Consider the following 14,713-nt stretch of genomic DNA (forward strand, 5'->3'; position numbering starts at 1 on the left):
GCCTTATTCTCCTAATATTTCCAATTACCACCTTCCATTTAGTGAAAATTGTAGAACAAAAAGACATGACATCATTGACAGTTTTCACCTTTTTAATAAAAGACATTTTAAAACTTTTTAACATTACTCCATTTTTATTGAGGAAAATATAACATCTAAAAAATCTTCCTTGAATAAGAAATACTTTCTAACAGAAATTAAGAAAAGTCTCTTAAACTTCGTATTTCTTACAGTGAGGGCAGATCTTGCATAAAATACATTCTGACAGATTTACAAAAGCAGTCTGAGACGGTAGTCCATAAACAAAAGTTTTCAAGTCTTCTCTCTTTTGTTGGTGGTGTTCATTAAAGAAAAACTCACCAAAAATTTTCTTTTCACCCTACAATATGCACGGTGCAGCAAAGGGCCCGCAATAAAGTGCTCGGCAGCATGACTGGCAGTGTAGGAACTTTCTCTACTCCAGTTTATTTTGATGGTTCTTGAGGTATGTCCTACCTGAATAAAGACTCCAGTTTCTTTCCTTCATGTTTACCCTTTGGTCTCTTTAAGTTTGGTCTCCTTCTGTAAGCTTGATTTTTTTTTTCCCCACCAAATATTATTCCATTATGCACCTACGATTTCTGGTTTTCTTCTAAAACTGCAGCTTGGGTTAAAACATGCACATATTCTCCACCTGTATCTGTGAAGAACTGAGGTACATTATGAACATTCACTGTACAATGCTGGTTCTAAAACACATGGGAAGAACATGTTTAGAGTGTACATGATTAAGGAGGTATTTTTACAAGGACATCATTGTAGGCCTGACAGTTGGTACCATTGGAAAAACAACGGGGCAATGAGCATCTTCTTTTTATCCCATTCAAAACCAAAACCAGCAAGAAGTGAAGCATTCCTCAGCTTTCCAAGGTTTCTCAAAATGACAGCATGAGAATTCCAGATTACCTTTTCATCACAGTTGTAAATGAAACCTACAAGAAAGTGAACAAGGCAGAAAATAACTACTTAATCAGTTAACTTTGTCAAGAAAGAGAAGAAACTTGTAAGGAATTGAAATAAAATAGAGAAAAGAAAGATTTAGAAACCAAGGGTAAAAGCTAGTTTAGCCTGTGAAATGTCTTAAAGAAACTAAAAAGCTTGTTAATTCCATAACTTCAGTAATCAGAAATTGCACAAACTTCTAGAATTATACACTGACATCCAGCTCTACTCTGATCCACCTTAGAAATCGACAGCCCAACTTCTCAGTCAGACAGACTGCCTAGATCCTTCAGAGGTTAAAACTCTGAAAGCACTGAGCACTATGCTCTTGAACATTAGATTCAGACATTAATTTCTGTCACTGATAAGGAAACTACAACTGCCATTACCAAATTCACCAAATTTTGAAGTCCTGAAGAATCTAACCTGTTTATTCCCTTGATGTCAGGCAGTACCCTTTGCTCAAGTCCAAACAGTTTCACAGAATATATAAGAAATACATCTTTAAATATATCCCTTCAGTCTTGCAACATTGTTTTTCTAAAACAACGGTAATAAAGAGCTTCACTACATACTTAATTTCCTACATATTAAAATAACAAGCACCATGAGGAAAGTACATACAGCGCTTTGGCAGATGAACAAGAGAAAGATAACTGCTTCCCTGATGATCAATTTGCAGGAAGTAAATAAGAGCATTCAAAGTCCAGTCCGCTAATGCATAACTCTCAAATATTAGCTAATACATAAGCCTTGATGATGCCTCTGTGTCATCTTTAGGACAACTGAAATTAAGAAGGGTATCACTTACCTCTTGTAATACTTGTCCAAGTGTCTCTCGGCTGTGAATACGTTTCCTGTTGAAAATGAAAACCACACTTACTTCTGTGCAAAGCCCTGGGGGATCTTGCAAATCAGTTTATGACACTTTGAAAAGAGAAGATTGTTATGCTAGGTGTTGTTCCACATTGTTACCCATATGGAATATTAACACAATCTTACAGAATCTACAGACTCTGCTTCAGACCTGCTATTACTCACATCAGGAGCAACTACATGGAATAAAGTTTACAACTCACTGCAGCTTGTCAAAAAACATCCCTGTTTGTTAAAAAGCTTTAAAACTTAAAATGCACAAAGCAACATATTTTTACCTGTCTATTTTGGTTGCTATGACCACTGTAAAATTGCCTTCTGTATTGGGCAAGTATGTGGATGGTATAATTACATAACTTCCTGCAGGAAGCCTGCAAAGTTGGCTTACTTCCTGTGAATAGCAATGGGGTACACAGCTAACCAGTGGCTCCAAGTGTAGAAAAGAGGAAGTATTTGGTTTCCAACTGCTGTTAGGCACCTGCAAAAAGAAAGAAAACATGCTTATCTTCTCAAATATTTCAGTCTTCATAGTTGTAAATGCCAGGTACAGCACAGTAAAGTATATTCTATGTATCTATTACACTTCAAATGCTCGTTCTTATGTACAGAGCTATAAAAGAGAAGGATAGGAAGGCCTTCAGAAAATCCAGGTGGCAGTATTAAGTACAGATAAATCAATCCTAGAAAATTTGATCCACCGGATCAGCCTGAAGTTCTCCTAAAAGCAGTATGTCCCTTGCCCAGGGCAAGGAGCACTGAAATAATTGACAGGCTTACCTTCACACCTGGCAAATAAGCAAGCTGATCAGAAGAAGTCTTACCTGGAAAATATGGAAACCTATTGGACGACACTTGCTATCTTGGCAGTGCTGACGGAGAGTAACTTTCACACTGCTTTTTCCTGGTCCTGCAGGAATGGAGAGGGGAAAGCAGGGATTGATATGGAAGGAGGGGAAGTTCCTGCTACCTCCAGCACTTTGCCCATTTTTCCAGCATCCCTGCAGCTGCACCGTTTCCCATTCACCTGCTGGGAGTTCTTCAGAGAGGGCAGCATCTGGTGGTGGTGGTTTTACCTCACTATCAAACACAAGAGAGAACAAAACTAAATGCACAAAGATCTCTGTGATTTCACAGATTTAGAAAACCAGCTCACAAAAACAGACTAGCATTACATAAACTTACAGGAACACAGGGACATCCAGAAGAATATAGCATATGCAAACTATGCATCAAAACCAGATAGATTTTTATATATTCATGATGTATCACAGTTTACACACTTTTCTCAATATTGTTTTGTAAGGTATAATTGAAAGCAATACAGCCGATAGTGTTGTCTTGAGTACACACAAGCACCTCTCAGTAAGTTCAAAACATACGCTGGGTTTTTTTTTTCCTGGATCCACTACGCCGTTATTCAGAGAATTCCATTCTACCTGCTGACTTGATTGCTGTAACATTAACACGTTTCGATCATAGCCCAGCACCACTTCTCACAGCCACATGAACAAACTAGTATCAACATCAGTTCCACAGCATTTGAAATCATATTGCAATGTAACTTCAAACATACCATCTGTCCTTACTTCCACTTTTCCATCCAGTTAATGTAACAGCTGTTTTGATATTCTGTGACTGTCCATTCTAGACACGTATTCAGGCTGACACCTCTATTTCAGAGGCAGAAGTGTTATACTTAACAGCAATAGATGATGGGATAAAATATCCAGTCAAGTGTTCCACAGATGCTATGTCCAGAAACCAAATATAATGGCAATAAAAGTCCACATCTTGCACCCATACAGCAAAATTAGCCTCATCATTTTGCAGACCTTTATTCAGTCTAAAACTTGATGCCATCTTGCCTACAAATTCTGCAGAGTAAATGATTAATCCATGTTCTAACTTTATACTGCAATTTGCCAGCTTCCGTCCAAGGACATACGAGCTGTTAGTGTACTATCAGAATACCAAAACATCTGAACAGCTTTTAAACATGTTGCCAACAGTATATTTTGCCTCCGTATATAGCTTACCAGGCACAAGCTGTCCGGCAACCTCATTTTTTTTAGGTTTATTGGAAGAAGATACAACTTTGTTGACTCCACACAACTACTCGTCATCATGTCTTCTTAAGCATTTATTTCAGGCCTATGGTCACTAACCCAGAATTGCTCATAAATAACTGACTTAGAAGCGTTGAGATATCTCTGTAGCCTGCTACAGTTAAAATATTAAAAGTGATCAGAAGCTATTGGACTGATACCGCTGATATCCTGCGTTCGATCAGCAAGCACTCTTATATTGGGGGAAAAAGACTGCTCCGAGTACATTAAAAAAGTCTATTTTCCATCACAAGTCATGAAGATCAAATATGACACAATACACAGTGATCCTTCTAAGCACTTGATCAGAATGTTAGTAATGTTCTGAGGCATTCACAATTAAAGTACTCTGCCATATTGTCAGCGTTGAACGCTTTAATTCACAATCCAATCCTTCATTCAACTGAAGGAGACAGCATTCATGTCAGTGCCATTTTTCACACCTGTTCTGCAAAGACAAGCTACAAGTATTATGTCATCTGAGTCCACTGCTGACACTCTATTTGCATTTGAAACTGTACTGCTCACTATCAACAACACTGTATGTCAGGCAATCTGTTAGAACATGTGCCAACACTTTCTTCAGTACACGATAGTATACAGCTCTTCTTTCCCATCACTGACTATACTAACAGCTGCTTTTAACTTCTCTGGTACACCTTCATTTTTCCAAATGCTAAGAAACAACTTCCACATAGGAGAGATCTGTTCTGAAGAAACCCGCTCAGTTCTTTTATGAAATACGCACTCTCTCAGAACACTGGGATACAATTTAGAGTCAGGATGCTACTCAGCTGACTCTGTAATATTTTAAATAAGAGGTAACAGCTGCTTCATCCAAAAAACAAGGAGACAGAATACTACTTACATTAATTCAAAGAGAAAACAACACTAGTATTTGATGCTCTGCACAGCTCTTCAGAAGCATTTTGAACACTGGCACATAACCCCATACTTCCTGTGTTTGTGCATGCCCACAACTTTAAGAACATTTCTGTTTCTTTTTAAACCTACCTGAGAGAGATTCTTCCTGTTGAAAATACACGAAGCAAGAAATGCCCTACTGCATCTTTTAGAAAAGTACTGGGAACAACAAGATAATACCCAGGTGAAAGGTCACAGCATACATGCACTTCTCTATCATACGAATGGCAGATGGTACCTACAACTGGAGGAGCTGAGAGGGTCTTTGGAAGGTTAAATCGTTTCTTCTCCACCTAGAACAGATGCATAACAATGCATGGTATTTTAGGAAAATGAGCAGTTTTTACTACAAAGTGATCAAATATTCTTTAAACCATTTTTAAACGTGCATACATTTACAAAATTAAACAAGGAAGAGAATATCAGCAGACAAGCTGAACATCAAAGAGGAACAGAAAGTGTTAATATTCAGGAGGAATAAATTTAGGAATTGCCATCAAATAAACAGCTTGAAATATCATGCACTAGTTTGGAATAGGCTCAAAAGTTCTGGATCTTGGCACTCCAAGATGAGAACCAAGTACTAGTCCACTCCTAGGCTGTACAGAGAGCATCTGCTTTGTGACATAATTGGGATCATTCTAACATAAATCAGAGGTGTAAAATGTGTGAACTGTTGAATCCTACCACTGCCACAAGAAATGAATGATTTAAGTCAGATGTTTCAGTAATGTTTTGAAACCCTTTTACAAAAAGAAAAACGTCACTTCCAAATTACCTTCCAGACATGCAGTCCCACAGCCTGATAATTCTTCACCTGCATGCCTTCAGTCAAAGACAGATTTTTCTCTACTAAGTGAGTTAGATTTTGAATTCTTCCAGCCCAGTCAGCACTGTATTTCCTGTGTTTCTGCAGCAGAGCAATGCACACCTCACTCTTCTCACAGACTCTCAGCCAGAACTTAGGGTTGGTAGGGAAGCTGCTGTTGTTACGGCAGCCACCTGCAGACTGGCCTCTCACCCAGGATCCAAAAAGATTCTGAGAGTGATACAGCACTTTCTCTAACAAAATAAGAAAGACATGGTGCGGACACCGGAGGTTATTTCATTTTACACAACAAATACACAGCAGAGCAGAGATTCCCTAGACCAAAAGAACATGCTGTGGTAGCCCTGATACTTCTTCCCAGTAGACATTTATGAACAAGATTTTGAGAGGCATAAAAATGAATGTCATGTCTGGTAACGGCAGACTGATGACATGAGCTTTGCAAGTAACAAGGAATTGGTTTTAGAAATCTAAAGTTTCTATCTCACTAAAAAAAAAATCTAAAGACTCTCCAGAACAGGAGCTGTCTAAACTTCAAACAAGAACGCTAATCTCTTAACAAACCAGCAAGTAACTAGATCTCTGAGAAATGTAAGAGACCCTTCTAAGGATCTTCAGTTTCCTTTTATCCCTCTATTCTTTCCAGCAGTAGAGACAGAAAAGATCTACAAGTGTAGAAGTAGGAAAGACTGAGAAAAAGAAATTATGGTCTAGTTGCAGCCATTTGCAATTCAAATGACACTTTCCCATTGACATAACATTATTTCAACAAGAAAGATGTTTTTTCATATCACACCTGTATAGAGGCTCTGAAGTTGTCCTTCCTCATTGACTGGAAAGCCCATGGTAATCTCATCAAATTCTCTGAAAAATTCCTCTTCATCAACCCAGAATTCTCCCTCTTGGATCTGTGAGAGCAGTTCTGAGGCAACTACCGGATCTAGTTGGCTCCACCCTTGACCACTGTAAGACAAAAGCTAAGACTCAGCTCTTCACCCAACTGAGTTCTGTAACCATCTTCTGTCCCATGCAGCAAACTTGTGTAGGACAAGAAGTTTCATTTTATTTTCAGATTCCTGCATAGAGTGTTTCCTGTATACAGCTTGCTAGTCAGTGAGATGGATAATAGGAAGTATGAATCACAACACTGAAAGAAAACTTAGAAACAAACTAAACCAGATAAGGTACAGTAGCATACTTACAGCTGAAATAGCTACTTTGCTTTCAACAGACCCAGCATAGCGTCCAAACTGTGAGAGCCAAAATAATGATTTTAACGGTTGTTAAAAACAGTGAGGGAAGTAAGCCAAGCTGCACAGTGACGGCTCTAAAAGAATTTCATTGCTGTACAGCAAACATCAAAAACCACTGTTCGTACGAAGCACCAAGTTGTCCCTATGAGAATCTGCTGTCTAAGCCCTAAATTTTATTTAGGACCCATTAAAAGCCAATATTTGCAACATTTTTGTTTTGCTAGCAATACATGTGCGTTCAGCACTTCGAAAAAAAAAAACAGGGCTCTAAGACCACTCAAAGAAATGCTATCTTCTCAGCTATATGGCAAGTCACTGTTTGACAAAGAAACTACCACAAGAGACTAAGAATATATCCAAAACTCTACCCAAAGTAAAAACCATTAAAGGATAATCACATTAGAATCACAGAATGGTTTGGGTTGGAAGAGACCTTAAAGATCATCCAGTTCCAACCCCCTGCCATGGTAGGGACACCTCCCACCAGCCCAAGTTACCCAAAGCCCCATCCAGCCTGGCCTTGAGCACTTCCAGGGATGGGGCAATCAAAACTTTTCTGAGCAGCCTGTGCTAGGACCTCACCACCCTCTGAGTAAAGAATTTTGGCCTTATAAGAGCAGCGCCAGGGATGGAGGCTTCATTAAGACATCTTTTCAACTTGGGACACGCACACAACCTCCACACTCTCTAAACTGCTTATTAGCGCAACCATATTTTACTATAATTTATTACTGAAAGCTCCTTGGGTCCAGAATTGTGTGTTCTTTTTTACAGTCTAAATATCCTAACGCTTTTCAAAATAAGCTAAGAGGGTCTCTGCCCTTTCATTCTTGTTATGTGCAAGCTATCTGCCATTCAAACTGCTAAACAAAATTCTATATTTCCTTTCAAAATAGATCTTTTTATATCTACTCTGCATCAATTCCAGTTTCTTCTCCTCATATTAACCTGCAGAAACAGAAAGAAAGCACACAAGCAAAAAGCATATGCATCCTTCTGCTGTATTTTGTTTTAAACAAGCTTTTTTTGTCTCCTGCAACTGAGACAGTATCAGCAAGAACAGCTGAGTAAAGCCGAGTGACAACTTATAAGAAGCCACAAAGCTCTTTTAAGCAAAGGTCCTTTGACCAACTGCATTGAAAACAAAGGCACCACAAAAACTGGAGACAGAAAATAAACAGCTTAAGTATATTTCTACGAAAAGATATAATACTTTTTTAAACAAAAAATTGACATTAAAAACTTCAGATTACCAGAACTATTAGATCAATGTGACTAGCCTTAGAACCAGTGAACTCTCAAAACAACTGCATACAAACTAAAGCCTCTCTCCTTCACTTTAATCTATTAGCAACATTCAACCTTGAGCTTCAGAACTTTTACAAATGATTTTCCAAATTAAAATAAACCTACTTACCCCTCACACCAGGGACCTCTCCAGCACCGCCTCCCCCAAGGATTTCGTATTCGTAGCAGGACAATTTCCTTGCCTGACACTTCAGAAAGATTCAACATGTCTATCACAATAAAGGCATGAAATTCTCCTAGCTCACTTGCACCTGAAGAGAAAAAATAATAATAATGGAGGATGAGAAAATAAACGAAAGAACTCACTCCATATTTTACAAAGACAGACATTAAACCATCCTGTGAAAGAAAGCAATTTTGAGCTAAAAGGAAATTGTTTATTGGATCAGTATAAAAACAGCATTAAAAACAGTGTTATTTGTAACTCTATAGAAATAAAATAAATGAAAATTTTAAAGCATTTTAACTCAGTAGCTGATCTCAAACATCTACAAATTCTTGGTGCTGAAATTCATTAAGGTTTTTAGAGTTGGGATTTGGGTGAATTTTTTTGTTTTGAGAGTGAATCGTAATACCTTCCCATGCACCTAATATAAAAAGCACCTCCCCAAAAACCTTCCATCCTGAACTTAATGAAACATGCATGGCACTAGAATCAGCAGTACGCAATTGCTGGCTTCCTTGTGCACTGAACAGCATTAAATTGAAAAGTTTCCTTTAAACGTCTAGAACTTTACTGTTACCTTGTCTGGAATTGAGGACTGAGCAGCTTATTACGCATTGTTCCTTCAGATTCATTAATCTCCTGAACAATTCTTTCTTCAAAACCATACCAGTCTTCTCTTTCTCTACATTTCTTCCAGGGTCTTTCAGGGTCCATCTTTCAGCAATGCCTCCAGTCAGATCAACCAAAGCATCTGCCACCTGTCCTGCCCACAGCTGTTCATATGATCCATGCAGTCTGTAGAAAAACACAAGAAAAAGTTTCTACAAGCAGCGGAACTCAAGAAAAAAGGTTCTTTTGTCCTTTCAATCTTGCCCTGTATCACAATCATGACTACAACCTGCCTCATCCCCAAGTAGGCAAGAGAAAGCACAAACTGCTTTCTATACAGAATACATCGCCTAAAGAATACATAAGCCATCAGATATTTCATTGTTTGATGGGAATTTTATTAACTCATTCTTTCCTATATAGGAACTGCTCTAGCCTAGTAATTTCTACCTTATTTGCACATCATCTTTCACTATATAATTGCTTTCCGCGTAAGTACTCTCTTCTTCCTTCTCTTAAATAGGTTTGTTCACTCTGCACAGTGTTTCCTTCAACAGTTTAAATAAGTCAAGAGACTACCCCACCTGATACAGTGACTGCAAAACATAGCAAAAGAAATTAGAAGAAGACTACCTAGACAGAACAACAAGATTCGACAGAAAACAGAGCATTACCTTTCAAACCTACAGTACAGAGAAGCTTTAGCAAGTCATAGCTGGTTCACACCTTCTACTCAACGTATCCACAGAAGAAACTACTTTAAGTATAAAGTCTTTTTCTGCCCTCTGCTGGCAGCCACACAATCTTTCTCCCAGGTTCTTTTGTACATTTGGTGTCTGTCTCATCAGTGCACTTTGTCTCCAAATTCTGTTTTGGATAGATTTGGTATCATTTTGATAGATGTTTTATAAACCAGCCACATTTTCAACCGTGTTAACAATCTAATTATTTCTACTCAGTAATAAACTGTCAAATAAAGCAAAAGCAGCAGTGGGACACACAGTCATGACCTCACCTAGCTTAAACTGATGTAGCGTTGCTGCTTTCCACGAAGATATTTACAGGCTGTCTGCTTTTCACTGAGCCCTCAAACTGTTGCACTAGTAAAATAGTTCCCTTTAATAAATTAGGTGACCAGTGGATAGCGACTTAACAAACATCATTCGAATCTCTTCGTTTTCACCCTAATTCTCTCCCTAAGACTATCGTATCCCACATGTAATTAAGAACACACCTTACAGGTTTAGGGTTTAGGAAGAGACCTCTGTACAACCCAGTATGGGAAAGTTGGCAACCACTCTACTTTATATGGAATAATATGCAGATCTATGCCCAAAACAGTCAGATGTCTAAGTAAACAGAAGGTAAGATACACAAGTATTCTACCTCCTTTTACTTCCCTCAATAACAGTGTTCACATACTTTGCATAAGCTTTTTCCAGCAGCGGAAGCCAAAACAAATCTTCTGTCTGACACTGGGAAAAGCAGAGTTTACCACCAAGGCAAGGCAAACGATCATCAATGGTTACTTCTACCCAGTGTCCAAACTGCCAGACTCGACAAGTGAAACAGCCTCGATATGACTCATCTGTCCAGCTGGGCTGACCTGGAGGGATTACCTAGAGGCAAAAAGCCAAAATTGAGACAAATAATTTTATTTTTTTTAATAAAACAAATTAAAACTATGCTGAATACCAGCCATTTAATTAAAAAAAAAAGTCACAACAAAAACAGTAAAACTAAGCATAGCAAAATCCATATTCATATGGATTGGGATTCAAAAACAATATATAAATATAAATCAGGTAAAGAAAATTCTGAAACGTGAAACAAGAAACTTCTCTACCTTATTCAGTAGGTATTTACTCTTCTGCAAAGCTACACAGGCACACAGGAACCAACAATCTCCCAGGATTCCTTGTTTCACTTGCACATCCTGCAGATTGTTTGAAAATAACCGAGGAGTAGAACAAATGTCCTGAAAGTAAAAGAAGGGGAGTTAAAGTTGAGGGTTGCCTAACAGTCTAAGGAAGTCTGTAATGCAGGGAACAGGAGGGCTCCAAGACATCTCACAAAATAAGGGAGCTTTTACCTCTTAAAACATTTCGTCTTCAGACTCAGCCGAAGCAAGCAACAACAAAATTACTGCCTTGTGGCTTTTCACAGGAACTTTATATGAGGTAAATCTAGTTTCCGCATAGATTTTAGTGCACAAATGCCACCACCGAGTGCAACCTCAGCAGAGAGGTCAATAAGTGAAAGACAACTTAATTCATCAGCTCCTTGCAAGACATATGATCAACTGTGATAGAAGTGATGCCATTCACAACGCACTGCACATCCCAAGTTACAAGAATCTCTGAACTCATATAATAGAAAAAGCTTTTCTAGAGCAGATAAAAGTAGATTAGTTGGTAGTGAAAGAGATTACTTCAAATGCAAGGTCTTGAACAATTTGATCTGATCTGAAAGTGAGCATCTGCGAGCGCTGCAAGAAACGGAAGTTAACTCATCAGTCCTCAGTAGTAATCAAGGCGTAAGGTACAAAATCCAGCTGCACACTGGACTCTGTGAAGTCTTTTGCGTGTTAATTCCACCTGATAACCAATAGCTCCACTACTGTTCCACAGTCACCCCAGATGTAGGACAGAAAAGCAATACAACTAAAGACAACATACTTTTTCACTCCGTTACATTTTTATAGCCTTATTTTCCCCCCCACATATAGAAAGCAACATCATAAATATTTCACTTTCATTGAACGTACTGCAGAAACACATTCTAATTTTTTAGTTCTCATATGTCTGGCTCTAAAAGCTAGATGGAAGTTTAAAAGCAATAACACAAACTATTACCGGTAAAAAAGAGAATCTTTCTTGTTATCAAAGCACAATTTTTCTTCAATGATAGCAAAGGAATCAACATCATTCTGAAACGCTCTAAAATGCAGTTATTTCTTTTTCAAAAGTTATACAATTTATTTGAAAAAAGGGAATAACGTAGTATTGTTTTTAATTTGATATGCCCATTATTTGTATGATGAAATGTAATTGTAATGAAATATCTGAATTTCTATGAGCATCATGGAATTCTGAAGTTCTATACCCTGATTTAAATCAAAACTACGAACATGAACCCTGACTTAAAAACAGTAAGACACGTATCGTTAATACTCACATACTTTATTTTTGCCCATTCTGTATTTCTAACCAATAAAGACACCCACAAGCAGTTGTTCAATGCTAGCCAACATTTACTACCTTAAAGTCCAGGTCTACAAAACTGCAAGCTTTTACACCTTCAAACTCACCTGAGGTCTCAACCAAGATATCTCGCCTCTGAATTGGGCAAGCGGGGTGCAATAATTAAAAAATATAGAGGCGTCGCTGGCTGGAAACGTGGGGTCTGCGTAAAGATCTCTTTTCACCGTTAACTGCTTTTTCTCTCCCAGCATTTTCAACACGATCCAATGCAGCTCGGCCGGCTATTTCCGACACTTTATATTCCCAAACGCCCTGGAAGGCAAACGAACGTTGCTTAGGAGATTTAACAGAGAAAGAAGGAGGAAAGCCGTGTGGGGACGGAAAGCCTCTCACAATTTCCACGGAGCGCCCCGAGCCACGCCATCGCCGGCTCCTCTCAGACGCCACCCTCGAAGCTCCCGGCTCTACCGAAGAAGAGGAGGAAGACGAGGATGACGAGGAGGGTCTCAGAAGGTGGCCTCCCCCCAAAATGGCCCCTCCACACGCACCCCCCCGCCCCCTCAGGGCCCCTCCGCACCGCCCGCCCCCTCAGGCTCTCCTCACCGCGGGGCCCGCCCCGCCGCCATGGCCGCCCCGGGCCGTTCCCGGGGCAACGCCTGTCACCCTTCGCCTCGCCCGGCCCCGAGGTAACGGCTTGGGCGGCCGGCCACTGAGGGAGCGGCGAGCGAGGGCGTGGTGCCGCCGCCGCCAATCCGCCGCCGCCCGCGTGAGGCGCCGCCGCCGCCGCAGCCTGAGGAGCGGGGAAACTACAAGGCCCAGAGGGCCCCGGGGTTGGCGGGCCCGGCCCCAGTCAGGCTGTCGCTGAGGGGAGGCTCGGTGCCAGCAACGCCCGGCAAAAAGCGGGGGCACAGCTGGGGCACGAGGGAAGCAAAAGGCTCCCTCGGACATCTCTTAGGCGCTGAGGAGAATAAAACGGTGTCGTGTTTGCGTGGGGATGGCAGCTGGAGATGGTGTTCATCTTCCCAGAGTGGCTTCCAGATCACCTTTTCAGATAGTTTATCACAAAGTGATGGCCCACAAGCTGACAAAGGAAAGACAGCGATTCTCACACTTTGGTAGAGAATCACGCACTACTGCCTAATAAAATAGAGTTGGGAAAAATACATTAAAAAAATATATATATACTTTCTCTAGAAAGTATATCTACAGTATATCTATATTTAAATATATGAATCCATACATTCTATAGAAAGTCCCGTGGCAAGGAAACAGAAATAGGAGGTCCATTGCAGGCCATCCATCACTAAAACACTACCAGTTCTCAGGTCACAAACATACTGAAGCAGGCCACTCAGAGACTTTAGTTACATTATTATACCTTCGCGTTACCCGAAAAGATAAAGCCTGAAGTAAGCAGGCTGCTGGGTCAGTGTGAGGACAAGTTGTTTACCAAAGAAACTGTTTATCACACACACCTGTCATGGGTGTCAGGCTAGTGGTTACAGCAGCTGATCCATGGGCACAGAGGTTGTTTGAGAGAGAACCGCAGAGGACACTGGTCAGATTTGTTTCTATCTGAAATGAACACTGAAGTCTTCCTCTCAAACCTCAGCCTTAAGGGAACAAAAAAAAAATCCCAGGGCACTAGCAGATGATCCAACTGCTGTCTGGTGACTGACTGACCCAGAAAGTCTCTGCTGCTTGCGCATGCCCACTGTACAGACACAAGGCTTCCCCACTGCAAATTTAATCAACAAACAAGACTTTCCACATTTGAGTTTTGACCCTTTTGGGAGCAAAGGGAACGCTGTCGTCAGTAAGAATAAGGGCCCCTCTTGTCTATGGCTCATGCAAGAGAGCTGCAGCTGCATGGTCTGCAACTAAGCTGACATTGGAGAGGTCTCGACCGGTGGAGGGAAAGGGAAGAAAAGGCCTCTCTGTCTGAGAACAGTGAGGCTCTCATCTCTGCGATTTCACCCTTGCTGCTTCCTTTTTAGGCAACAGTGATCACAGATCAGAACTGCATACATTTCATTAAAGGACAGATTAGAGCTCAAAGTTCATACAGCTTCCTATAACAGTGTAAATACAGTAGGCCTTACCTGGAACAGTATGCTAGTTAAACATGCATCTGTATGTACAAGGCTAGTAGAAGAAAGAAAGAGATGAAAGTTATCTTGGTCCCTAAAAACATCTGACATGCTTTCTTTGCCTTGACTGCAAAGTTCGCAACAGGCAAATTCATCCATTATGCAGCTGGCAATGGTTTTTTTTTTTTGACCCTAAGCCCTTTGGAAGAAAAGCAACAATTTTCTCCGTTGCCTCTTGGCAATCCTGCTGGATTAGACTATTCCTGAAGACAGAAACACGGGTCTATTTAGATAGTAAGAGCTAGAATATTTTAAGACAAAATGACACTTGCCTTTTTGTCAACCTGTTTCTCAGGGCACTTTATGCAG

At 40.1% G+C, this 14,713-nt stretch overlaps 1 protein-coding gene across 3 annotated transcripts; it reads right to left on the bottom strand.

Annotated features, from left to right (window-relative positions):
• Positions 1 to 81: 81 nt before the first annotated feature.
• CAPN10 (calpain 10) lies at positions 82 to 12,986 on the bottom strand. Of its 3 annotated transcripts, XM_035544875.2 has the most exons (15): positions 12,858 to 12,912; positions 12,648 to 12,718; positions 12,362 to 12,566; positions 10,898 to 11,029; positions 10,474 to 10,670; positions 9,020 to 9,237; positions 8,386 to 8,527; positions 6,512 to 6,678; positions 5,665 to 5,948; positions 4,977 to 5,179; positions 2,882 to 2,934; positions 2,679 to 2,764; positions 2,136 to 2,335; positions 1,793 to 1,838; positions 82 to 971 (listed from the first exon to the last, which is right to left on the bottom strand). In XM_035544875.2, exons 3-15 carry the CDS (start codon positions 12,503 to 12,505, stop codon positions 942 to 944), a joined length of 1,902 nt encoding a protein of 633 aa, XP_035400768.1. In that variant the 5' UTR covers positions 12,506 to 12,566; positions 12,648 to 12,718; positions 12,858 to 12,912; the 3' UTR covers positions 82 to 941. The 3 variants fall into 3 exon arrangements, with proteins under 3 accessions (XP_035400768.1, XP_035400767.1, XP_050568420.1); XM_035544874.2 differs by having other exon boundaries at positions 2,679 to 2,934; positions 12,858 to 12,986; XM_050712463.1 differs by lacking the exon at positions 12,648 to 12,718 and having other exon boundaries at positions 2,679 to 2,934; positions 12,858 to 12,905.
• Positions 12,987 to 14,713: the final 1,727 nt, after the last annotated feature.

Source organism: Cygnus atratus, chromosome 9 (genome assembly GCF_013377495.2).
Source record: "Cygnus atratus isolate AKBS03 ecotype Queensland, Australia chromosome 9, CAtr_DNAZoo_HiC_assembly, whole genome shotgun sequence".
Lineage (NCBI taxonomy): Eukaryota > Metazoa > Chordata > Aves > Anseriformes > Anatidae > Cygnus > Cygnus atratus.